Source organism: Apteryx mantelli, chromosome 3 (assembly GCF_036417845.1).
Source record: "Apteryx mantelli isolate bAptMan1 chromosome 3, bAptMan1.hap1, whole genome shotgun sequence".
NCBI lineage: Eukaryota > Metazoa > Chordata > Aves > Apterygiformes > Apterygidae > Apteryx > Apteryx mantelli.
In genome coordinates, this window is record NC_089980.1 from 45,830,926 (window position 1) to 45,856,341 (window position 25,416).

The 25,416-nt window shown below is 36.7% G+C and overlaps 1 protein-coding gene across 3 annotated transcripts in view; it reads right to left on the reverse strand.

The window, feature by feature from the left end:
• Window positions 1-25,416, reverse strand: part of BIRC6 (baculoviral IAP repeat containing 6) — a 200,987-nt gene that overhangs the window by 54,234 nt on the left and 121,337 nt on the right. For all 3 annotated transcript variants that reach the window (XM_067293270.1, XM_067293269.1, XM_067293268.1), the window contains exons 58-65: window positions 24,545-24,676; window positions 22,140-22,307; window positions 20,730-20,903; window positions 17,338-17,534; window positions 13,143-13,443; window positions 10,212-10,429; window positions 7,623-7,787; window positions 5,520-5,688 (exon numbers count right to left, since the gene is read on the reverse strand). In XM_067293270.1, coding sequence (XP_067149371.1) covers window positions 5,520-5,688; window positions 7,623-7,787; window positions 10,212-10,429; window positions 13,143-13,443; window positions 17,338-17,534; window positions 20,730-20,903; window positions 22,140-22,307; window positions 24,545-24,676 — 1,524 coding nt within the window. The remainder of the gene's footprint in view (window positions 1-5,519; window positions 5,689-7,622; window positions 7,788-10,211; window positions 10,430-13,142; window positions 13,444-17,337; window positions 17,535-20,729; window positions 20,904-22,139; window positions 22,308-24,544; window positions 24,677-25,416) is intronic.

Sequence of the window (25,416 nt, forward strand, 5' to 3'; positions counted from 1 at the left end):
ATAGTTCAAAGCTCCAAGGTGGAGACTTGAGGCCTGAAAAGCAACATTTTTTAATAGACAAAGCCTCAACCAATGAAGGTATTTCAAAACAGGAAGGAAAAATAATGCAATATATTCACCTTCAAACACTGCTCCATAGTATGTACTTACTAAATCAAGACTACTGTTCACAATGAGGTACTTGGTATCAGGATGAAACAGTCTAACAGTTAACGAATCCACAGATCCAAGATGCTACACTACTTGACAAACTATGAAAAAGCAAGTATTTGACTATTAAAATAGAACATGATGGTCAGTAAATACAATCCTTTTAGTAAAACCCTCACATAGAAAATAAAAAGTAACTATTTACAGAAGTGTACTGGCCATTTAAATTATGTTCAACTCATTCCACTGAAGGAAGGAAATACAGCATCATCTTTTCAGCAGTCAAACTTGAGGAAGACTAAACAGATTTAACGCTAAAAGCTATGCAGATCAAACTATATAGAGCCTCTGTGCACCAAATAAGAAAGGACAGTTAAGAGGGGAGCATGGAAAGAAAGGGCTGCAAGAAAATCCCAGCAAAAAGCACAGTATCACTTGCTTCCAGTAAGTCCGGGAATTCAAGCAAAGAGAATTTGTGCAGAATTCTGCAGCTTGCTATGCATCCTGTCTTCCAAGAAAGAGACGGTACCAAATCTCTCTCACTCTTTGGCCTCAAACAAGGGTAAGTCATCTCTGGGTTTGCCAAATACTAGTTTAGGGACAAGCCAGTATGACTACATTTTAAAGCAAGAAGAATCTACCTAGTACTATGGCATTACTGAGAAGTCCCAGCTTCACTGGGCTTTCTACTGTCAAAGTCTGTAAAAAAATAAATGGTCCCCTGTCTTAAAGGACATTTGATTTTCCTTCTATTTCATGTTCCCTTCCACTGCTTTTCCTCTACGCAGATTGTTAGCCACAAAGACTACTATTACTACCACTTCTTTCTTCTCTCCTACTTGTAACTACTAGTTACTAGCTACTGGTATTAGTCTTCATAAACTTAAGTCAAATTACTCTTACAATAGCAAAACCTAGACCTCCTACACAACTATACTCCAGTTAGAATCTGATGGTCACCTGTTTGCTGGGAACCTCTTGCTGCATGGTGCAAATTCTACTGTTGAGCATTTTGTTCATGGAGAGAAACATTCATATATTTGATGGAGATATTAGGCGACTCTTTCAAACGAAAGGCGCTGTATATGAGACAAGAATAAAAAGGTTTTATGTGACAGCTTTTGGTGTAAAAAGTAAGTGCTCAGTATTGAATATGTGCTAGATGCTCTATGACATGAAAGTTAAGAACATCAACTGTACAAATGTAAACATGAATTAAGTCCTTAGGAATAAAATTGTAATTAAAAATCTTACCATGTTATAAAGACAGCCTTTTTTCAATTATAAATTAAAAGAGAATAAAAGGCACAGTAATTCCATGACAAGATATGAGACACAAACACTGCTGGGGGCGGAGGGGGGGAGATGAGAAGAATCAAGAAATAAGGTGAGGATCACAGCAGCTGTTGCTTCTTGTGCATAAAGCTATGATCTATCTTGCATATGAAGGAAAAGTCCTTCATAGAGAGATAAGCTTTCCTTCTCTACAAGAAAAAAGCAACTAAGGAAATTAATGAAAGTGGTCAGTTCACAGTTTTCAAGGACTTCACAATCACCTTGCTCTGGTGCAGAGGAAGCTGCAGAATGTGACTGAGCAATCTGCTTGGTTTGTGAAGATCTACTTCAAGGTGAGGTTTCTAAATATGTAAGTAATCTTCATCTGATCAATATTCCTTTTATTTAGTGTTGCAAGTTCATGTATATTTGAGGCAAGTTCAGCAGGGATGTCAAAACATACTTATGCAATTAAAAAAAAATCCTAGATAAGTTTCTAACTGTGACGGAGGCCGATTTTATATACTAATATTGGACATGTTCAAAAATTTTGCCAAAATGACTTTGCAAGGAAGATGCATCATACCTGTAGCTAACTGAACCTATGTAAACAAAATACAAAATTCTCATAAATACCAAAAGATGTAGTATCTATCTCGTATCATCTCAGTGATGTCACCCTACTGCGCAATAAAGGTACACAGCAAACCTAGCATCTTAAGTGCATATTATATTTTGTTATAGAAAGTCTTCCCACATAACTTTATCCATATGCAGATTTCATATAATACATGAAGATCATTGTCGTTGCAATGGTTTACAGCAAAACCTAAAACCTGGCTCAAAAATAGCTCCAACCTAAGGATAAGCTTTAACTGGTCCCCCTAACTGCCATTCAAATTGGAGCAAGTTATGGAGTTGCTGAAAACTGCTGCTTTCTGTCAGTGTTTTGCTCAGTACAGCTTGCTCCTGATGGGATGCCAGAACTGGGGAACACTCTATTAGTACTCTGCATGCGGTGTTCTCATTTTTCAGTCCAGCATGTTACAGGAAAATACAGTTACCTGCCTCTTCCTCATGAAAGTACTTTTTGATAACAGAAGGTAAATTGGTCTGAAAACTAGAAGATTGTGTGTACATGAGTTTTACTACTAATGCTGTTCCTTTTCCTACCCCTACTGTGTAGGTATTCAGCTCTGTTAGAGAGGGAGATAGCTATTCAAAGTAGAGAAACTTGAAATAAAACCAGGACGTCTAACATGAAAGAATCAAGCCTGCTCAACTACACTGCATTGGCCATCAAGATCAGGGGCAGGGTGGGGAGTAGCTTCAACATCTGCAATGCTCTAGCTATAAAATACAAACACTCTGGAAGAGAACACACTGTTTAAGTGAACTCTTCAGTCTTTGAGCACTGTAGCAGAGCTTCGTTCCAAAGCTTCGAGCTCTGCCTCGTTTGCAACAGCTGGGTTCTCTGCCAGCCATGTCTCCGGGCAGTCTGAGAGTGAGACAGAGGACCCCAGTGGCTTCTACAACTCAGACTCATTAATGTGAGAATTATCTGTCTGCTTCTGAACTGAACAGTAACTACTGCATCGGAATTTTGCCTGGCTATTACTAAGACAAACTATTTTCAGGGGCCCATTTCAAGCTAAACGCCTCTAACTCAAATATGCATGAAGAGTAGACAATATTCTCTCCCAAAGTCATGCCTTTTTACAAGTTTCCCTCACAAACAGGTATCCCCTTAAGTTTTCAAAGACAAGCTTGACTGATATAAGACCTGCAGAGGTATTTTTTTTAAATCCAGTAGTACCTTGTTAATTATGGCTCTATCTGTAGAATTTGGAACAAATACATCAGGAAGCATTCAAGATAATACATTGATGCAAGCAATATAAAGCATAACAACTTTGAGATTTTACAGTTTTAAATCTCAATGAACATACTCTCATCCTTCGTGAATCTAAATAGTAGGTAACAACTTTTCCCTTAAAAGCAAGGTTTTGCTTATAGCTTAGCTATTATATTTACAATTACATATCCATTTATGAAAAAGCAGTATCTGTTCTGTCTGCTCTTTACCAATTGTTAATTCACAAACACAACATACAATTTCTGAACATCCCCTGCCAATCAACTATTCACAAATAAAAATAATCCACAAAGGAAAACATATCTAAAATGAACATTTCCCACTGAAGATCTTCCTTTTTCTTGTACTTTGCGAAAATAAATGGGTCATGAAAGCCAAACTTTGGGTTCACTCCACCAGACACATCTCTCATCTGTTCTGTCAGCACCTGACTGCTGTTCTCCAGTTGAAGCTGGCTTGTACAGTCAGATATGTTTTTCCATAGGAAACAGCAGAAAGCAATTTCGACAGCTGCGATTCAGTGACAATCCAGAACTATCAGCTTCATCCTTTAGATAAGATAGCATTTTTGCCAGGTCTTTGAATGACCTTTCCTCTCTACCACAATAACAGAAGAATTTGTGCATGTTTGTTAGAAAGACAGCATTTACTTTATTGTTCTACAGGAGATTTTCATTTGTAATGATGAGTCTGGATTGAAATCTACATAGTTCATTTTCCTCATTGCACTATGTGCAAAATAGAACCAATAAATTAATTACAAAATATGAGAGAGATGTCAAGCTTGGATTGGCAAGTGAAGCATTCCTCATATTTTTATTTTTACTATAAGGCCCTGGAAGACTTTTTGAACTACTTCCCTTCCATCACGCAAGATTATGTAATGCCCTAGTTACCACAGATTAGGTAGAAGAGCCATGTTCTTGTTGTCCTACATAGTATTTGCTCTATTTAGCGCTATATAGTAAACATGTAGATGCAGGTGATTTTTCTTCTGCCTCCAGAGATCAAATATATTCTGCCATGTACCATTGTTTCAAAAAAACAAACAAACAAACAAAATAGCCCCCATAACTGCACCCTACAACTGGAATCCAAACGCTACAATAATGCAACCAGAATATCAGTTACTCCAACAATAGGAGAGGTTCAAAAATCAGGTTCAATCCAAGTAGAATTATTCAGATTTAGAACAACCCTTTCTGCTATGTAGGGATTAAATCCATCTTTTCAAACAACGTATCTGAATAAAAATCCAACCTAAGGCTAAAGCAGACTGCAGAAACTTCATGTTAACACTTTTCAGGCGGGGGAAAAAAAAAACCCAAAACATACCAATAACTTCATACAAAAGCTTGTCATCTCAAGAGACTGAACACTATCACAAACCCAGTCTGCTAGTTTTACCATTAGTTCTTCGTAGGCATTTGCTTAATTTATACCGCTTGACACTACCTCATACAACTTAAATGCTTTCCACAATGAAGTGCAATGTACTGGATGGAAACTATCAAATTATCTTTGTTTTAAAATTAGTGAGCAGAAACATGATGACAACATACCACTCATTTGTCATTCCTTACAAAAAGGGCAACAAACAAAACAAAAAAGAACATCTGGCAACTTTCTTCCTGCATTTTTGAAATATTTTGCAGTTTGGATAAGAGTTTGGATAATTTGTGAATTTCCTAAACAAAGCAGAAAAAGCTCTGCAGGACAGATAACTCAAAATAATCAGACACAGTAAGACAGGACTGCCCCAGAACTTTATACTTCCAACGTTTACCAACTTCAGAGGCATACTTGCTTGATTTTCTTACAAAATTAACATTTTTCTTCTCAGTGAGAATCACGGTCTTGTTTAAAATGCCCTCTCCCCGTGTAGCTTCTAGTCTACGTAAGAACTAAAATACAAACTTTTCAGATGGAAATACAGTTTTCAAGTTAATTTCAATAGTTTAAGAAGTGAATTTCAAATTTTTAAAAGGACATTAAAACAACAGAAGTTTAAATTCATGTAACAAATTTGGTATTTCAAACACACACTATTATTTTGTTTTCTAAGACTCAAGTGAACGTTCCATGAAATAGTAGAATTCTAAAATGGGAAACAAACAGGCAAGAATTATCTATTGTTTATATAAATTGCACTGTTTCCCTGTTGTATTTGACAGATATAAGCCAACTTTGATTTAGAAGGAGACCAACAACACGTTACCTGAATCGTTGCGGAGGTACGATGACATTGCTGGAATGAGGCAAGACTGACTGAGTAGCTCTAAGAGAACAGATGGAAGAGCGCTGCTGTTCTGTCCTCTGCCTTCATGGCTAGTTTGAGTCTCTCCATTTGATGTACTCCCTGCAGGATTTATGTAACTGGCAAGAACCTGAAATACACACAAAATTTAATCAAAACTGATTTATTTTAGGCAAAAGAACTTTGATTTTCCTTCCTTAAGGAAAACTCCAAAATACTTCACTAGCTACTTCGCTAATTCAGTATTGGTATTTATTTCATCAATCTCAAAGGTATCTCAGAAGGAATTCTATAGTTATTAGATCATGATTATGACTTTGGTTCACTATAAAATTAAATAACTAATTATTCTGAATAACTTCAAGAGATCCATTACTATAAAGTTTGTAAAGCTGCTAGAGTTGCTCAAAACAGAAATATGCCAGCTCATGACAACTGGAAAAAAAAAAAAAAAAAGTGTAATGTACTTTTGGATGGGATTTCAAGATACAGATGAAGCAACAACTTATGCTGAGCATGAGAGTTACTTTGAATAACTGCTTGTGTGCATGCTCTTACTTCAGTAAGCATGAACAACCTCCCCCTCCATAAAGGTGGGGAAGTCACCTCAGATTTGCTCATCTGCTCTTCCCAATGGTAGCTCTTGCTGAGCCACAGGCCCTTATCACGTGTTGTAAATGTATGATCTAACATACTTCCATGTGGCTGATTTGTGTGGTTATATCCTCAAATTAAGTAACTTCAAGGCTTGAAAGGCTGTATTATTTGATATCTCAGGGGCTATAAGCTCCTTTTTTTAAACCTCTTCTCCGTGCTTTCATCCTCTTTGCCCTAACCCCATTATCCATTTATCTGCTGCAATATCTTATCAGCACTCTCTACACAGCACAATTTTCCTAAACAACACTTCTGGAAAAGGGATAAGGGAAAGTACTGTACAACTGACTGATGTATTCAGCAAAGTGCTGAAGAGTTTTCTGCTTCTCCCTCCAATTACTGACTGCCCAAAGCAAATGCCTACTTTCCTCATGACTTATGACAGTTAACAGCTAAATCTCTGCAGGGCATAATACAGAATACTGCCTGGAAGCTTCACCAGGAGTAACTCAGGTGCTCTACTCTTTCTTGCTTAGGAAAATTGTTTTGGATTTTATTTGTTATGCTTTTGCAAAGGACATGATACTCATGTCCTATAATCTACAATGACTGGAATAACTGATTATATCAAAATGGTATCTTCATCAGCCAGGGCATGGGCATTTCAGAATTTCATCTCCTTTGTGCTCTAACCCAGCAGTGAGGTTAACTAATGCATTTGAGTTGACAGTTTGGTCAATTAAATTTTTGATGACTAGATAAAACCTCATTTTCCCCACACTGGCCTAAGATAAGAGGAGTTGGTCAAATTTAGCAACTGGACTTAAAGGCCTACTTGTGCAGGATTTATTTCTCCTTAATATGAGGCATTTGAAAGGGATCAGACTTTTATTAAAATGTGGATGTTTACTGGTGACTTAATATTGTCATTTAACTGACATAGCAGGGACTTTATTTATAGTGTGTCTGAGTGAGATTTCATTATCTTGGCAAAACACCACATTCTTGGACACTTCAGTAACAACTATGGGCATTTTCTTAAAACAGAGCAAAAATATGTGAGAAATGAATAGATAAGATAATTTTGCACACATAAAACAAAGTCTATTCCCACATCCTTTTTCTCTGATGGGCCTTTTGACTGAATGCAGCTATGTCTACAGAAATGTATGATGTCTTCAGAAAATATCCCGGAATGCTTCTTGGTTCACTGTCTATTCTGAACTGTCACCTAAGATTATCCACTCAGGTCTTTTTAATGCAGTAGCCTAGTGAAGTTTAAAAACAGCCTCCCTCAGAAAATGATCTATACCATTTTTCATGTAGACAGTAGTTTGTAAACCATCGTTTGCTGAAAATACCACAATTACTGTGCTAGATGACTGAAAAAGTACAGGCTCTGTTTTTGTCATCCAAGTCCTAAAATTTCAAGGGCTTATCATTAATCAAAACTTCATTATTGCACACCTGTAGAAGGCAGGTGACATGCTCTTCTTCTAGCCTTTGCTTAGTCAAAGCTTGTTCAACATCCCATCCTGAAGCTGTGGAGCCCGTTCCAAAGCCCGTACCCTTAGCCCAGTACAACTGCTGTTCTTCTGTTGATGTAGTGTTGTGCGTACTTGACACCTGTGGCTAAAAAAAAAAAAAAGTCACCATAATTTCACATTTCTCATCTTATTAGTTGGTTCTTTAAAATTCCTTTGTTCTCCAAAAGGATATCAGCCCAATTTAACAGCTTAACAAACAGTGAAGGCATCACTATCCAGTAGAATTGCATGCTTTAGGCAGGAACCACCTGCCATAGACATGGAATTCCGATACAGGGCAGGAGGGTAAATTGTTGCAAGTGATTTTCAACTTGCCTAGGACAGTAAGCCCATTTTTATTCTCTTTTAAAATATTGCTATTGCTTAAATGATGGTAAGTATAAAAATGGTACCTAATCAGTATCATGCTAAACACTACAGCTCTGTAATTAGAACTAGTAATATCTAGTCAAGTTTAAGAACATAATTAGACAAAGGGGACAGAAGTAGAAATGTCATTTAAAGTATTTCTGTACGTGTCTGCAATGTTAAGATGCTCAAGCATGTACTGATTTTGAATAAATACTCCAAACTGGCAAGAGGTATAAGTTACATCTATCTCTCTGACATATGATTTCTGTGACACTGAAACACACACTCAGATTTCCTCTCCAGATAATAAGGGGGAAATACTTTATCCTTAAAGTGTTCTGAGAGATATTTCATCACTTTTCTCCTAAGGTGCCTGGACAGCTTATTCCAATGGTTTGCATCATTGCACTTTACTAACATAAATTTAATATTGTCTTGTTTAGTGCTTATGAAATGATTTCAATATTTAAGTTGATTTTTAACCTTTATCACATCATTTAACCTTTACCACAACAGATGTAAAAAAACTCTGATGAACCCTTTTAACTAGTGCCTTCCTTATATGTATTTAAGACCCTAAACATGTGATCTGATTTTCCAGTGGTGAGTGCTTGCTGCTTTCATTAGCATTACTCAGTAGCAATTAGTCTTACTGGAAAGTAGGTCACTTAAGTAGGTGACCAACTCTAATCTGTAATATTTGATTCAAGGCTCTGAAAAGTTTTGTTTTCTGTTCAGATTTTCTTCAGTGATTTTCAAGATTATACTTGAAGGAAGAGAAAAGTGATGTACAGACAGACCGCAATGGCAAAAAAGGTATCACCTGTGAAGTACGATATTGACAGTACTTTGGAATCACCATTTGACTTTTAAATTGGGAATGTAATGCATGTCAGTGATGAAACAGCAGTATGTTTATTCTCATGCAGATATTATCACTCATGCACATGCTGTGCCTTTAACACTCAAGAGGACTGCCATGAGCACTGACTTAAAGCACTTAAGGGAAAGTCTTGCCTCAGAGATATATGCCTCAGTGCAGGCTGATGGATCTCTAGTTTCAGGTTACCATCTATCACCTAATAGATATGAGTTATGTGAAGACAACCTGTTCCAGGGAACACGGTAGAACTGAAGCAGAAGTAAGAATCAATGGTTGCCCTTTTCCCCCAAAAGCCCAATAATGCTGAGATGTCAACGCATCAACAGCCTGATACCCAATTAGGAGGAGGATATCTCAGCCCCCTCTCAAATTTGACTAGCCATTAAATTGAATTAACAGACAGTTTCACCTCTTCCTTGCTCATCCTGTCGTCAGTATCAGGAGCTGCTAAAATATGGATGGCCCTGTATTTTGCAACCATTTAGCCATATTTAGCCATGAGGAACTGTTTCATGCAAGCCTTTGCCACAGAGTTGTTACAGAGGGCAAGTTATTAATTAAAAAATACTAAATAAATAAAAATAAAAAAAATTTATACACATTTTGAGACAATGAGTCTGTCATGCAGAAATGGCAACTCATCATTCTAACAAATCAGGGGACACATTCTCTGAATAGCGGGTAGTAAAATATGGCAAGTACTCTGCCAAAGTTTAACTTCAGGATTCACTTGGGAGCCTAAACACTATGGAAAATTTTTTTGTCTCAAGATCTCATTTCCCCATCTATAAAAAGGGGTTTAAAAAAAATAAGGCATTTTATTTGTTAATTCTCACAACTCATTTACATTTCTGAGACATTTAAGAGGAAGCAATGTGTAGTCAGTCAGTGGAATTTAGATGACGCATGCTAAATAAGGTAATGAGGTCACACTATCTACTGAGAATTAAAAAAAAGAATCACCACCCATCGCACACTATGACTCTTGTGCGCTGAGAAGGAGGGTCTTGTGAAAGAAACTGGCATGTTTTCAATTAACACATTACCCCCCGATACCTCCTGGCAAGCCTTACTTGTTAGATAAATTTCATGATCACTGTGTTTGCTTACAGAATGCAAGGCAGAACTACTTCATCAAGTATCTTCTAATCACTTCTGTTCTTCATTCAAAAGCCTACTCCATAAAGATTAGGCTATGAAAGCAGTGAGGTTTTCTTTTTTATAGTTAAGACTCTTACTACATCTCAGTGGTAATTATTCTGCAGTTAAACTTACCTCTGTCTGGTTGGGACTAGAGTTGGGCACTCTTGGTGCATGGTGGCTTAGAGCAGACAGACAAGCAAGGATAAGATGTATAGCCCCAATTTCCAGCGCCATCCGCCTAAGCAGTACTCCATCATCAGTAGTCAACGGTGTAGTGCTGAACAAACTGCGCAGCACATGGAAGGGAAGAGTTGGAAGCACGTTTGCTGAAGGAGACTGCAGGATATGGCCTAGATCGAAGAAGGAAATATCAAAACCACATTTTCTTTCAATAGTTCAATACAGCCAGTTAATCTTTGCAATGATTTTTATATAATACATATAGAAATATACTCAGGGCTCAAGTATTCAGCTATAGCAAAATGTTCTAATATTAGGCTTCTCTTAACAAAAATCTTTCAGCAGCAAAAGAGTAGAGAAGAAAACGTTAATTTACATCCTTTAAGGACTCTGGTAAGAACAAACACTATAAAAATTATGAAAATTTGATTTTCCATTTCCAGGGTGAAAATTTACTTTGTTACCACTAGTGAGTATGATTATGTATTTGATTACACTTTAGGTCATATTTCTGAATGAAGAGAACAAAGGTGGTTCAACTGTTTTTTTTTTTCTTTTTTTTAAACCTTGCAACTAGGGCAAGTTAAAGAATGCACATGGCCGGCTAACAGCAGCTCAGCTGACTAGCTGCAGTAGTTTATGAGGATGTAGGATTTTTTTTTATGTGACAACTGTGAATTAAATCACTGACAAAATCCAAGCTGTGATGCTATTCAAGTTGATTATATGGTGAAATACTAACATAATTTTAAGCAGATGAGCTGCATGTTTGAATTCTATACTAGAATTATTTTAAAATCGTAACCTTTATGTATTACGAGCAAAAAGTAATTACTTCTTTAAGAAGACTTATTACAAATAATGGAGTGACTTATTAACAAAATGTACATAAAATTAGGAAGCTGTCTCTCAATCTTTTCTGTATTTAACAATGCATTTCACCTTCCCTCCCCATGCATAGGGGAATAGATATTTGACAGTGAAAATACATTAGTCAACTCCATTCAAAAGCTTACTTTTTATTTTAAATATATTTATATAATTTTCTCCCCCATTCTTAAGAGTTTATCAGCTTTATCATCAGAGGTCTATACTGAAATATACATTACATATATATGTATTTGTACGTATGTATTTCTTTATACACACACACACCCACACAGCGCAGTTAAATTTGTCTATTGTTATTGTTTTTACAGAAAATAATGACAACGAAGCAGGCAGGTCTTTGACTGAGCTCTTCACAAACAAAACTGAAGGCCTCTGCAAAAAAAGTCTGATAGACTTCCAAAACTGTAGATGTAGCCAAATGACAATAAGACAAAAAGAAGAAAATCTAAATTTAACATCTGCCCATGATTTACCTTCACAGACAACAAACCATACTTAACCTATAAACTGTGGATTTATAAGTGCGTATTTTCATATTATGGGAGCAAGAAGAGGTGATTTTAGGTGTATGAAAAGATGCATTTCCAACAGAAAAGGGAAATATTAATGCCTTATACAGAGAACTAATGTGGACTACTGTGTTTACCAAACATCCCATCTTTGGTAAAGAGCTGAATTCAAACTTTTGGTGTAGGGAATGGAGAAACTGACTATTTAGTCCAGCAAAAACAAAGGCTAAGAGGGAATACAGTTGCTGTAAACAAAAACATCAGAGAAAGAAGAGCTATTTAAGATGAAGAACAATGCTGGCACAATGATAACTGGATACAAATAATTTTAGGCTGAAAATTAAAGGCAGCTTCTATCTATCAGGAAAATAATGTTCTGGAACTGTATTCCAATAGCAACAGTGGTTGCACGCACACAGAAAAACAACCAACCTACCAAAAAAACCTCTTCATTTAAGGGTTTGTGTTGGTCTCTTTATAAAAAAGGGATAGAAAATATTGCCTACAACAGCAAGGGATTGGAATCACTCAAGGATGTCAAAATCTGAGGGACTGTATACAGCCCTTCAGGTAATTACTATTCAAATGAGGTTGAAGTAATCAGCCAGACATAATTTTTGTTATCCAATTTATTCCTGTCTCCTATCCTGTACCTAAATATAAGAGAAATAAAAAGATAAGCAGAAGGGGCAGCAGAGAAAGCTCTCAGTTGGTCTTAAGAGCTAACACGTCCGCTATAGAGCTGCTGAATAAAGACTAACTTCAGTTGAGCGCTGCATAGAAAAAACAGCATTCTTTTCAAGGTCATAATGAAAGAAAAGTACTTATGGCACCTTTCACGTAACACTCTTTCAACTTCTCCAAGCACTTTAAGAAATAAAATTATTAGAAAAATATGCAGTCCTATGGGTTTGGTTGCAAAGACACTGGCTACAAATGCAATGTTGCCTCTCAACACATCTGTTCATACATCTAAGAATACCATTAGCCTTTCTCCCTTCTCTTCCCCTCACATCATTAAGCTAACTTTCCTTCCAAACTGTTTTGATCAGTATGCTCTTTCGATGTTCTCTCTAACAGCTTATTCTACTTCTGTTGTAGCTATGCTCCTATGCATGTTACTCTGCATTTGGTTACAGGAATGTAAACATTTGCTCAATTAGTTGAGTGTTCTCAGCTACTCGGATCATTCTGTCCAAACGCACTCTCATCTCAGAGTGTCACCTGCAAGCGTTAGAAGCACCTATACTACAATTACTTTGACATCTAGATGAGAACTCTGGAATACTGATGATCTCCACAGAACTTTACCAGAAAGAATTTAATATTTAGAGATAATACAGTAGCAAGGATGCTAGCAACACAGTTCTTCAAATTGCATAAACCAATTCTAACTTCCTGCTAAAGCATTACACCGTAAATAAATTCAAGTAAAACAGTCTAGCTGTGGTCTACAAAGAAACATAATAATCGCAGCACATACTTCCTTCACCATCATCTGTAACTCCCAACACCAATCTCAACAGACACTGAGCATGTTTCCGTTCTTTTAGCAGCACCTCAGCATAGCCAGGGAGACGAAGGAATAAACCAAAGGCAGCCAAAGAATGCGCGGGTATGGGGGACATGGTCTGAACTGTTGATTTGATGGGCGGAGGTTCTGCAGCGATTGTTTCTGGTGCTTCATACACCAGCTCCCCTGATTGTTCAATGGTAACCCACTCAAACTGATCACTGTCCTTCTGCTTTTCCTGCGTGGTCGATGTAACCACTGGAGTGCTCACCTGAAATAACAAAAACAATCAACATTTCTGTGGTTACTGAGTTAGTCACCAAGGCAGAATTTTTATTAGAATTGGGATGTAAAGGACATGCAATCTCAACACAGAACATAATTAAAAAGTCACAGGAAATTCACTGCCCTCTACAGGTAAAGGCCCCAGCCAAAAGGCATAACAAGGGCACCTTCAAAACAATCCCAGGAAGTCCCACCTACATAATAAGCAAGTGTGTTTCGCCAACCTAAAATCCTCAGTTAAAAAGTGTTGTTTAAATCTAGATGCACAGGAGATACAAATTACACTGAAATAAAAAATATGGAAGATTATTTTATATACCAGCCTCTTAAATAAGAAATGGCCAATTTATTTTGAACATTTACCACAGTGAGAATTGAACTAGTTTATTTTTAATTTCATATCAGAAAAGAACAGTCAACCATAATTGCTTAAAATTAAGACAACTTCCGGTTATCCTAGCAGTCTTGTAGTAACTCTTTTGTGTTCCTTTCTGGCTTTTTTGGTGGCTTATTTGGTGGATTTTACTATTATTATGCTCTAACACAACAGTCTGTATTTCTGCTCAAACTAATACTGCACAGAGGACTGTTCAGCCAGGCATTATGATGTGAATCAGAATATAAGGGGGATATTTGTACAGTTCCCCAGAAAACATTCATACGCTCACCTAAAATTAAGGTATGATGTCCAGGTCCCTCACATAATTAAACACTACAGAAGCTTCAGGCTTTCACGGTATTCAGATGAACAGATGCAACTGTATTTAAAATTTCAAATTTATTTTCACATCAGTACTTATTTATGTATCCTATGGCTTAGGTCCATGTTCCTTCCTAGCTGTTTTGTGAAAAATTAACAGTCAAATGAGATCACATCATGTGAGAAGGCACCTCTGAGTGTGTACTGCTCTACTGAATTAGTGGCTGTAGCAATTGGAGGAAAAAGGAGTGAATCTGTTTTAATTTGTAAAGACAACGATGGCATGAAGTAGTCTCTCCCCACCCTTCCTTCCTTCTAAATGCAAGCGAGTCAAATAACAGGGGACACGCACTGACAAATTTAACAAAAACAGTGCACCTCTATTGCAGTCAGAAAGGTCGTGCTGTTTTACAATCATATACAGCACTCAGGAGAATGTTAATTAAACAGCGGATATAGAAGTAACTATTCCTTATCTTTTTAAAATTATCTTTGCAAGGAGGTACAGTGTAACACTAATCATCTGCAGGTTAGAATGACAACTTACAGTAATTTTTAATTCCTATTAAAACAGAGTTAATATTTCCATAAGCAAATGTCAATATCGGCATAAAGTAACCTATTTCCTCTTGGAAGCTCATTAATATAGTCTAATTTACCCAACTGAAGTCAATTGTGAAAGGCCTATGATTTCAATGGTAGCTAGACCGAACCCTCTTGTTTTTAAACAGCCCTAATATTTACATTACTCTTTAACATACAGGGTTAGATTCATGTCTGGTCTAACAGCTGCAGATGAGACAAATGCTTAAGCTGAAATTTCAGCCAAGCCAAACTAACAGCTTGGAGCTACTGAACAGAGGCGGTCTTGCTTCCTTTGAGCTGATTCAGCCCCACTAACTGACAGAAAATTGCTTCATTGCTTCCTAAAGCGAGAGGAAGAGGGGCATGACAGGGCGAGGAAGAGCAAGCTGAACTGGCCCAGCAAGCTCAGCAAAAGGGGGCTGACAAGCACCAGACCTGTCACAGCTGAGAAGGTGATGGAATTTCCTTTTCCAAAGAGGTTTTTAATCTACTCATTCTCTTCTGCCAAACTGGAACCCGAATCCTCAATTTTAACAAAAGCAGCATCAGAATATGTGCCTTTGCGGGTAAGAATTAGCAGGTACTTTCAGTTATTTTAACATACCTTTAAACAGCAGCTCTAAGTGCAATTCTGAAAAGAGCTGACTGAAGGGGAAAAATACTTCCTACTAAATCAGGTATGAACATATCAGCTACTTGTCTACTTTTTTCCTCTAGATTTCTTATTCAAGCAAACACTGGCAAAGCTTGACCCTGATTACCTTGAGATCCAAGGAAATAACAGCCTTACAGAATGTTGGACAAAGGTAATATATGTAGTACAGCATACAGTAAAACCAAAGTGTCTTATTCTTCATGACTTTACATAAATTTTCTTACATCAGAGAAGAATGATTAGTGTTAACTTTTTTTTTTTTTTTTTAAAGTTGTATCCTGTCAACTCACAGGAATACTTCCATTTTCTTTTCAACCTTTTGCTTGATCTGATATTTTTAAATACCCTGAGGATAGAGCTCTAAACAGAAAAAAGGCTATGCTAGTATTTCTCTAGTCATTTTTCATGTGTATGTTTAAAATCTTTTACAGTTTTCACATGGGGATTTTTTTTTTTTAAATCTTGATGCCACTTATTAAGAGAAATGTAAAATGTAACACTTGCATTAAGAGGATGCAGTTAAATATTTTCAAAGAGAAATTTGATGTAATTACCACCAGACTGATCTAAACTGGAAAAGATTAAGCTGAAAAGTCCTTAAAGAATTTACTCAGAAACCCAAATTCCTGATTAGATGTCACAGTCATGTTTAGCTGCATTTATTCCAGTTACCTACAGGTTAGGAGAATAATTAAGGAAACCTTAAAATACAGAGTTTACAGAATCAGAATTATCAGTGGCCTAAAGAAATCTAGAAGTAGAATTAATGAACAAAGAGTCTGGACAATTTATCAGTCTCAACCATGAATTTTCCATTTAGTATTATTTGTACTTAATGTGTTTTTTATGGATCACAGAATTATTATCAAATATCTGAATGCAAATTTATATCTCAAGTAAAAAAAAAAAGTTAAAGAGAATATCTTCTCAGGACTACAGAAAAAAGGGAGAAAAAGGGATCAAATTTCTCACAGTCATAAATTGCCCTTCGTCTGTTACAGGAATCTATGGATCAGTCTCTTAATGCAGACCACATGTTACCTCGCTGGATTTCAAAATATAATAATTGCATATGTGAACACACTCCTTTCATTTTTAATTCTTAAAAAGGCTTGGTACTAGACATCTAAAATATCTTCAGAGAACTATTCTCTCTAATGTTTCACCAGTATCTAACAGGTTCTTCCTGAACTGCACTGTCATTAACAAAGGATTCCTATTAATTACCTGGTCTCACTACAGGGTTGCTATTCCTGCCACAGGTTAGCAGTCGAGGTACTGAACAGCACACTTCACTCAGGATTAACTTAATTTCAAAGGGAATAGCCATTCATAATTTTTTCTATTAGGAGTATCAGCAGAAAGTTTCAAAAATACAGCCAAGTAAAGCTAGAATAATTCAGTGATTATTTTTCCCTTGTTAATACTGGTGGCTCGTGTACATAGGAAAGTAGCCAAAGCAGTAATTCCACACTAATGCCCTTGTTGACGCTTTTGTAAACTGTATCAGTGCCTCCAAGAGAAACTCTACGTGATCCACTTTGAGAACTGGATTTCATTTAACCATAAAAACAACACTGAGGGTACATTTACACAGGCAATTCAAATGATAAGCAAGTATGGCCTCATAGCACAGCAACTTTATGTTACTGAACCCTCCATCAGAAATGCAAGGTATCTTAGGAATTAACAAAAGCGAGGCAAGCAGTAACACTGAATTCATGCTTTTGTTCCACAAGAAGGACGTGCTTACTCAAGCAAACCACAACATGCACAGGGAAGCAGCATGTACAGCTCAACTGTGCAGTGGAGTCATGCATTTGACTACTTTAAAGAAGCTTCCACACAACTAAGATGTCAAACTGGACCATACTGAAACATGGGAAAAACATTGCTCTTAAAGTCTTAGCATGTTTTTCTACGCTGATTTTTTCACTCACTTGTTGAATTACGTCAGGATAAAGCATAGGGAGTCTCTCTGCAATGAGGGCCAATCCACCCATTCCTGCAAAAACTTGCAGTGGAGACTGAATGGGACTTGTTTCAAGAAGTGATTCATCTAGCACTGCATCCATACACTCATCGCCAGGGCTGATTGCTTCATCTTCAGGGCAAGGCCCCAATAAATCTGCATGTTCTATAAAAACAGATGGAAACAGAAATTAATACAGCATCATCAACATTGTGTTTGTTTCCTCCTCTACCTAAAAATGAACTTCAAATGTAGCAATTCCTTCTTCAGCAGAACCTGAGTCAAGAACCTGAAATACATCAGTACAAGGATGTCAAAAAGAAAAGGCATTAGTACCTTTTGGCAATGATGCCAGATTTGCGCCATAACTTGAGACTATTTATACAAAGTTACCTACTATTAAAATTTAATGTTTTACTAAAATTTGATCTATGGTTTCAAAATTTTGTTAGCTTTGAAAGTATGACAATGTATTTTCTTTTATTCTGCCTTTCAACTGGGAGATAAGAGTAGGTTTGTTACCCTTTGATAAAGAGTTCATAGCTGAAGAAAGGAAAAATAATTTTACACAAATTGGTCTTCTGTTTTTTTTTCCTCCAAAATGTTGAAGAAAATTTCTCCTTAATTTCCCCATTCCCATCATTTACCTCACCATCAATAAAGCCCAGTCAAGCAGCCAGAAGCCAGAAGTATCTTTGTGCTGTGAGCAGTCTGACACCCAGCTGAAAATGCATGATTATATTTAAAATGCGCGTAGGCATACATATTATCATTTGTTATGTACCTATAAAAACACAGAAGCACACTATAGTTCATGTAGCTACCAAAACTAATGTGCATTTTGTTTTCATTTTATATGCAGATTTTTTTTTAATCTTTTTTTGAAATCTTTTCTTCTCCAATTTGAGAGAGAATAAGAAACAGCAGGTCCCTATCCAGATTCTCAACTTTTAAATGAGCAAGAAGCACCAGGTTACAAGGACATCATGAATACCTTGTGGGAAGGAGCACATCTCTATAGAGCAATGGGATCAAAGTAGCCAACCTAATAAGCTCATATCAAGGGTATGTACATCAATTCTTAATTCAGCCTGAAGGACTACTAGAAATAGAACAGCTCACCGACATTTCCAAAGCAAGATAATCCTTGTAAGAAAGACCCCAAACATAAGACTTTCTGTGCATTCAACATTGAATGCTGCTGTTAAGGACACAGAAGGATACTGCTTCTGTAAAGTTTTCCCTATGAGCACAGATAGCAGCTGTAGATGGTTTTGAACATGCTGGACTGCCTTCTATCAGCCAAGTGGAGAATTCCACCACGCCAGGCTGAACAGTATTTACAGCTCGATTGCTTGTGATGACATGAATTGATCTGACCCCTGGAAAGGTCAGATTTGCTTCCTTGCCAAGGAAGATTTTAAAATGAAGATTTTAAAATAAGTATTTTAAAGGAAGAGTCAACCCTTCTGCTTCTCACATGTTGATCAGAATTTACATTACAGTGTAAAAAGCTGTGAACCTTCCTGAAGAAGGAAAATAAAAAATAGACATACATAAATACTAAAAATGCAACTAAGGTGCAATGTTTTGTAACACCATATGCTTCTCTACACAGGTACTTTAAAAATATATGTCAGTGAGTAAGGGTATAGGCAGATCTTCTATTAGGTGTGCAAACACATTGCTACTCCCCTCGCCCAGTAAACATTCTTGCAAGGAGTTACCCTTAACCCTTACATATGCCTCTGCAGTATACTAAAGTGTAACTTTAGTTAATCTTCTTATAAATTTACACCATTTACCAATTTACATCATTTCACTTCCATGAATGTTCTGCACGTTTTCACTAAAGGCATCAACTTGCCATGTAAAACTGCTTGTCTCGCAAACAAGGGCTTCTCCTCAGGCTGAATCACACAAATGCATGCTTTTCATCAAATACAGTAGTAACAAATGCAGTTCTCAAGACACCACATTAAGCTATAAACTCTATCCACCATGGATGGTGGCAAAATGAAAGTCTATTTTAAGCAATAAGTGGAAAAATATTAATTTAGAAAAGCTTTTTACAGAGCACTAGGAAAACCTGCAAAACTGATGAGTGGTAACTGAGAGACATCTGAATGTTAACTGTAAGATTGTGCTCTATTGTATGACGGCTCAATAGATTTGCAATGACAAAGCCAGTTTTTCAAAAGCATTAGTCTCAAATTAAAAAAGAAAGACTAGCAATCCAATAAAATTTCTTCACATGCATGTGTCTTCACATGTAACCCTACTAATAAACCAAACCTCAAATGATTATTTTCAAGTTTCATTAAAATAACAGAAAAATATTTATTATAGGTTTAGAATTTAAATAAACAGAAAAATAAAATAAAAACTGTGTATGAAAGACAGAAGCCTCTCAACACGAGAGATCTGTATATCCATCAATCTTTTAAAGCCATTAGATGCAATCAGGAAATACCTAGCTCAGACCAGCAAGCCAGAAAATAGGTCTTTTGGTTGTTTTTTCTTTTCTTATTCAACTCTCTACTCAATCTTTTCTAGAAAAATACTTATCTATTTAATGAACAGTTTTTACCACAAGCTTCTATCTTAAAGTAACCAAATGATTAACTTCCTAATTCCATGCTGTGTGAGCAGCCCGGCGATCAGCAGAGCACCTTAGCTTAATTTCAAGGTCCCATTCCTCTAATTCCTTCCCTAAAGGAAGGACGTCAAAATACTTCAAGCCAGATTCCCTGGATACACCTCCCCCCCCCCCCCCCAAATCCCTGAAAATACTATGAGCAGACAGATAAGCAAACGATTAGGAAAACCTTAACAAGAAACGGACACTATTAAAAAGTACTAAACAGTGTTCTTAAAAGCTGGAATTATGAGATCTTCAGGGCTTGAGAAGAATTCCCTTTTATCAAAGAAGCATCTAAGTAACTGAGCTGCTGCAGGCTTCTGTAACAGATACAGCTTCAAACACACAGTTCCTGCGTTGCTTAATCTGCCCTAGTTATCAGCACAAATACTTACCACTGGGAACTGGTATACACGTCAAGAAAAATACATGGTGTCTATCCAATCAAATAATAACATCATACCCAACAATATGGTGAAGAAACAAAAGTGAAACAAGAACCACTCTATTAGTACATCTTATTACACACAGTTGAAGACACAGGCTGTGAATTCATTCATTATCACGAAGCTTAGCACTTGCCTTGTGGTGAACAACGCAGGAACACCATCCAAGAAGATACAGAAAAATGCTACTTCTCACCAAGAAAAACAAAGCCATTTTTGTCCGAAATAAAAACATTTATAAAGGAAGATATCAAAAAAAGTCAAAACACTCACCTTTTTCTGTGTGCAGACGTTTAAATGAGTCTGTTTTTGATAAGCTTGGATCTGAGATGACTTTGGAACCAAGCTTAACAGTCAAATCTATTGATCGGTAGCCTTGAGGGAGTTTACGGTCATACAGCAGAGTTAGAAGCTGGGCAAGTGTCATTTCAGCTGGTAATGGTTGGCCTAAACAACAATGGCATCAAGTCAGAGCAGAAAATTATGATTGGGTTATTTTAACATGCCTGTCTGGGTGCTGTTCATTACTTGTACCACAGATGCCAAGCAGACTAAGTATTATTTGGCTCTAAACCAAAGCCTTACTTCTAACATTCATTCTCTTAGGAAAAGGGGCCCCATCAGTTTGGAAGAGCCTGTTGAAGAACTATGCCAACATTCCCTAAGGCAGCTCTGTGCCAAAAGCTCAAGCACTCGGCAAACGCAACAAAAAGCTATGGCTGTAATTTGATGTGCATTTTAAGCAGGTACTGCCTGCCCACTACTATTAAATCCCACCCCTTCATCATCCTTGTATTGTGGTGGCATAAATGTGTGCAACCATAAGGTAAAAATGGTCAAACTGGAAAAAAATTTAATTCTGTACTGGGTGAAAATGACTTTGATTAAAATAGATGAGAAACTCTTCTGAATAATATTAAAATATTTTATCCATGTCCCTGTACTTTATCCCTTTTCTAACGTTAAGAATTCCAGTCACACCAATCCCTCTCTCTGTAGGAGAGTTTCTTTATTCTCTAATGATTCTCAACTCTTCTTTTGCTGAAATAATAGTTCTTTAACAAGTGATCTGTCTTCATTAAAATTTATTTCTCCTCTGATCTGTGCCCCAACCACAAATTTGCCACCAAAAGTGTATAGTTTGGTCCAGATAGCTGATAAAGCCCGAGTACATACCTACTCTACATAAAACATGACAAACTGCTTAAGACGTGCTGGTTTTGAAGACACAAGTATTATGGAATTCACTCAAGAATATTCCAGAACTGGCAAATCAACCTTCCAGACAGCAATAGATGTTGGTTGCCCACTCAGAACATGAAATAACAGGGCAAAACTACCTGTTTAATTCTGACTTGCAAGTCAAACAAAATGTGAGTCACCTTAAAAAAAAAGCCCTTTTATTCCTCAGCTAAAGGGGAAATTTTTCTTAGATCTTGTTTAGGAACCAGGAAATAAACTTCAAGGAAAATCAGCATATTCATTATTTTCATCAAGCTACAATGTTGTTGCAATATTCCACTTTTGGTTGAAAGCAATTACCAACTACAGCAGTGCTCTACCCTTCAGAAGGCTGAATACACATATACAGAAGTCCATCAGCATTACACCTACTTTCTAATGACATACCAACTATTGCAAAAGACCATTGTTTTAAATTTTAAAGACAGTTATTAAAGTTACCTGGTAGAAGTTTATGATATAGGTGAAAGACTGGAACACTAATGGTCTTGCTGGAAGACTCTCCTCCTGAGGAAGAGGTACCTACTTTATCCGCCATCACTCTTCCTCGTCTCGATGGTGGGCGTGGGGGGGTGGATGAAACAGCTCTTTTTGACTGAGATTTCAAACCTAGTATATAAGTAAAAAATTCAAAGTTATTCTGGTATTTAATAACTTCAGTTAGCCAAGATGCAATGTACTCCATGTCTTCAATGCTAGGAAAAAGGTCCAACTTCTCAGCCCAGACAAATCAAAAAATATGAGAAGCATTCATGTATACAATCTGTTTGGATCTAACCCCACTATTTTTATACACTTACAAGGTTGTGGATTCTCCTGAGCCCCAAACATAACTCTACTAGATCATATCATTCATAAAAAAGCAAAAACTACTGTTCTGATTCTACCTTAAACTAGCGAAGGGACTGCACAGCAATGAGGCCTATGGTAAAACCTTTTAGGTTGTTTTTTCAGCTGAAGGCAAATAAGGGAAAAAGTTCCCAAACTGACAGATATTTCAGCATACAGCCTACTTGCCTGGTCTACCAAGATGACTTCAGCTGCAGTTCTGATAGTAGCACATGCAATGAAAGGTACCTTTGAACATGCTTTTAAAGTTGCCTAGGTCAAAACCTTTGAACTACAGGAAGACTAAAAGGCAGCATAGGTAGACGAAAAGCTTATTGAGCTTATGTAGCAAGACTGTCATATTTTGGACAGTTTAAGTTGACTCAAGGCTCAGCCAAACTATACCACTATCACATACTCTTCCATGGAGGTGACAGACCAAGTAAAAAAAGTCAACGGGTAGCTGGGTCCATATACAAAGACTCACAGTGAATATGGCCTTATAAGCAGCCAGGAGAACCTGGAAAGTTAACAGCCGCCCCACCTGAAATGCTATGCTATGCTCTGATTTTAGCTGTTCAGTAGAAACAATTATAATACTCAGCACATTCTCCGATCACCTCAGTCTACTAGATTAGCTCTTCTCAGGAGATTAGGCCCCAAACAGCATCTCTAAATCTTTATTAATTTTACAAACAAGGAACAAGTTAAACACTGGCTGGGTGAATCTCTGAGGAGACTGAAAAGGTACAAAACAGAACATATGAAAATGTAGACAAAAAGAAGATTTCATAAACAGGTAGTAAGAACAAAAGTAAATGGAATAAATTTACATTTTTAATTGTTTTACCTAATTGGAAGAAATGCAGGCAAAAAGACAGAAAAACTTAAGTCTCTTTCTTTCTAAAAAATGGAATGAGATATATCAAGCAGTATGATCAGAGATATGACTGGGATAACACATGGCTGGCTATGCTATGCCATTTCTTCAATCTTGAAATATTAATTTTTTCCTCCTGGGTTCTTTTATTCATGTTTTAACCCTTCACTTGAACGAACAAATGTTTTGGATCTTATTAAAACATGTTTACTCTGCTTAGGTGGCAGCTATTGTAAACACCTTTCTGGATAAAGTTGCTGCAATTAACTATCAACTGTGTTGCTTTAGATGTATACAAAGATCAGTGAAACCACTGCTCTATTAAACACTTGAATTCAGTGTTGTATCTACATCTAAAATCCTGAAATAAAGGATGTTGAGAAACATTGGTGCCAGAAGTCAAAGGAAAATCCGCATCTCTTCTTCATGCTTCATGAAGTGTAAATGAAATTGAGATAGCTCTATAAAGGCAGAAAGGTAGGATAGTTTGAAGTTCATTAATCTCTCTCACACACCAGAAGTTCAAACTGAAAGACTAATGATCTCTGCAGCCATCGCCGGAACTGTAACCTTCTTGTTCCACTGCAAAATTACCATGTTCAGCTATAGCCTCTATACCAATTTTGGAGAAGACAGGTTTACACGAATGCTTTCAGAACAATTTCCAGATTACTTTCTAGAGGAAAAAACTCTATTTGCACTTTCCAGGTGGAATAGCATAGTTTTATACATGTTCTCCATCTGACAGATTTTTGCACAGTTGTTACACAAAGTACAAGAACCCTTTTATTCCCCAAAATCACACTGTGGGAGCGGGTGATCAAATTTAACACACCAGCCACTGCAAAGGTACGGCTCTTTGAAATTCTGTAAAATGCACTAGCCACAGCATCCATAGCATACCACAGATACACTTGTTTAAGTATGAATTTGTTGAAGCATATAATTCATTAGAAGCAGTGCCTCAAACAGCAAAGGCCAGTTCCCAGTAAACAGCCAGCTAGATTAATACGGCAATACAAGTTTTTGCTAACCATCTTTAGTAATAAAATGAATTACTGGTTGATATGATTTTCTTTTTTTTGCATTTAATGTTCAGAGAAATCCATCTTTCAGCAGGTAGAAGAAAAAAACATACCAGAAGCAACAACAACACTATAATTGTCCTGAAATCCATTTTCTGCTTTAACTTTTTCTTTCTCTTCATAGTTCTTTTTTTCTTTATCTTCCTTCTGTTCATTAATTAGTTTAGCTGTGATACTGGGTGTATCTATAGGCAAAAAAAAAAAAAAAAAAAAAGAGAGAGAGAGAAGAGAAAGGTATTTCAAGATATCAGGTCAATTTTATTACCAGTTTCTAGGCTGTTAACAAGGCACTTGCCATTCTCTACTATTTTACTGGCTTACAGCTCTATCCCAGGCAGTAATATTTTTATAAATACCTACAAATTAAGATGTTAGGATAAGCCTGACAAAAACAAAACAAACAAACAAAAAAACAAATGCACACACTTTCCTCTAACAATTTAACACTGTTACAACTCTGAAAAGCTATGTGACAGGTCAAGAATGCTTATGTTAAAACACCACTGTGACCAACAGAACAGTGAGGAGGTTAAGTTAAAAAAACAAAAACCAAACAAACACACACCCCCCATACACACACACACACACTTTTTTTTTTATGGACACCTGCAAGCTTCTCCAAATAAATTGTTATATGTAAGCCTGGGTATCTAGTGTCATACATTGATCCAGTTTCAGAACCAGTGAGTATGACTGCTCCTTTGAAATTGAAAGATGCTCAAAGAACACTGTACATCTTAATCTTGTACCATTTGCTCAAGTGATTACTAGATTACAGCAGTTCAACTATTTTGGCTAGTACAGACCACAAATACCAAGCAGTAACTACTGAATTACTGATTACTGGTTACAATGGATCATTTCACACCTGTTGAGATACAACACTAGCACTAAAACGGCCAAATAATTTCCTAATTGTTTCCAA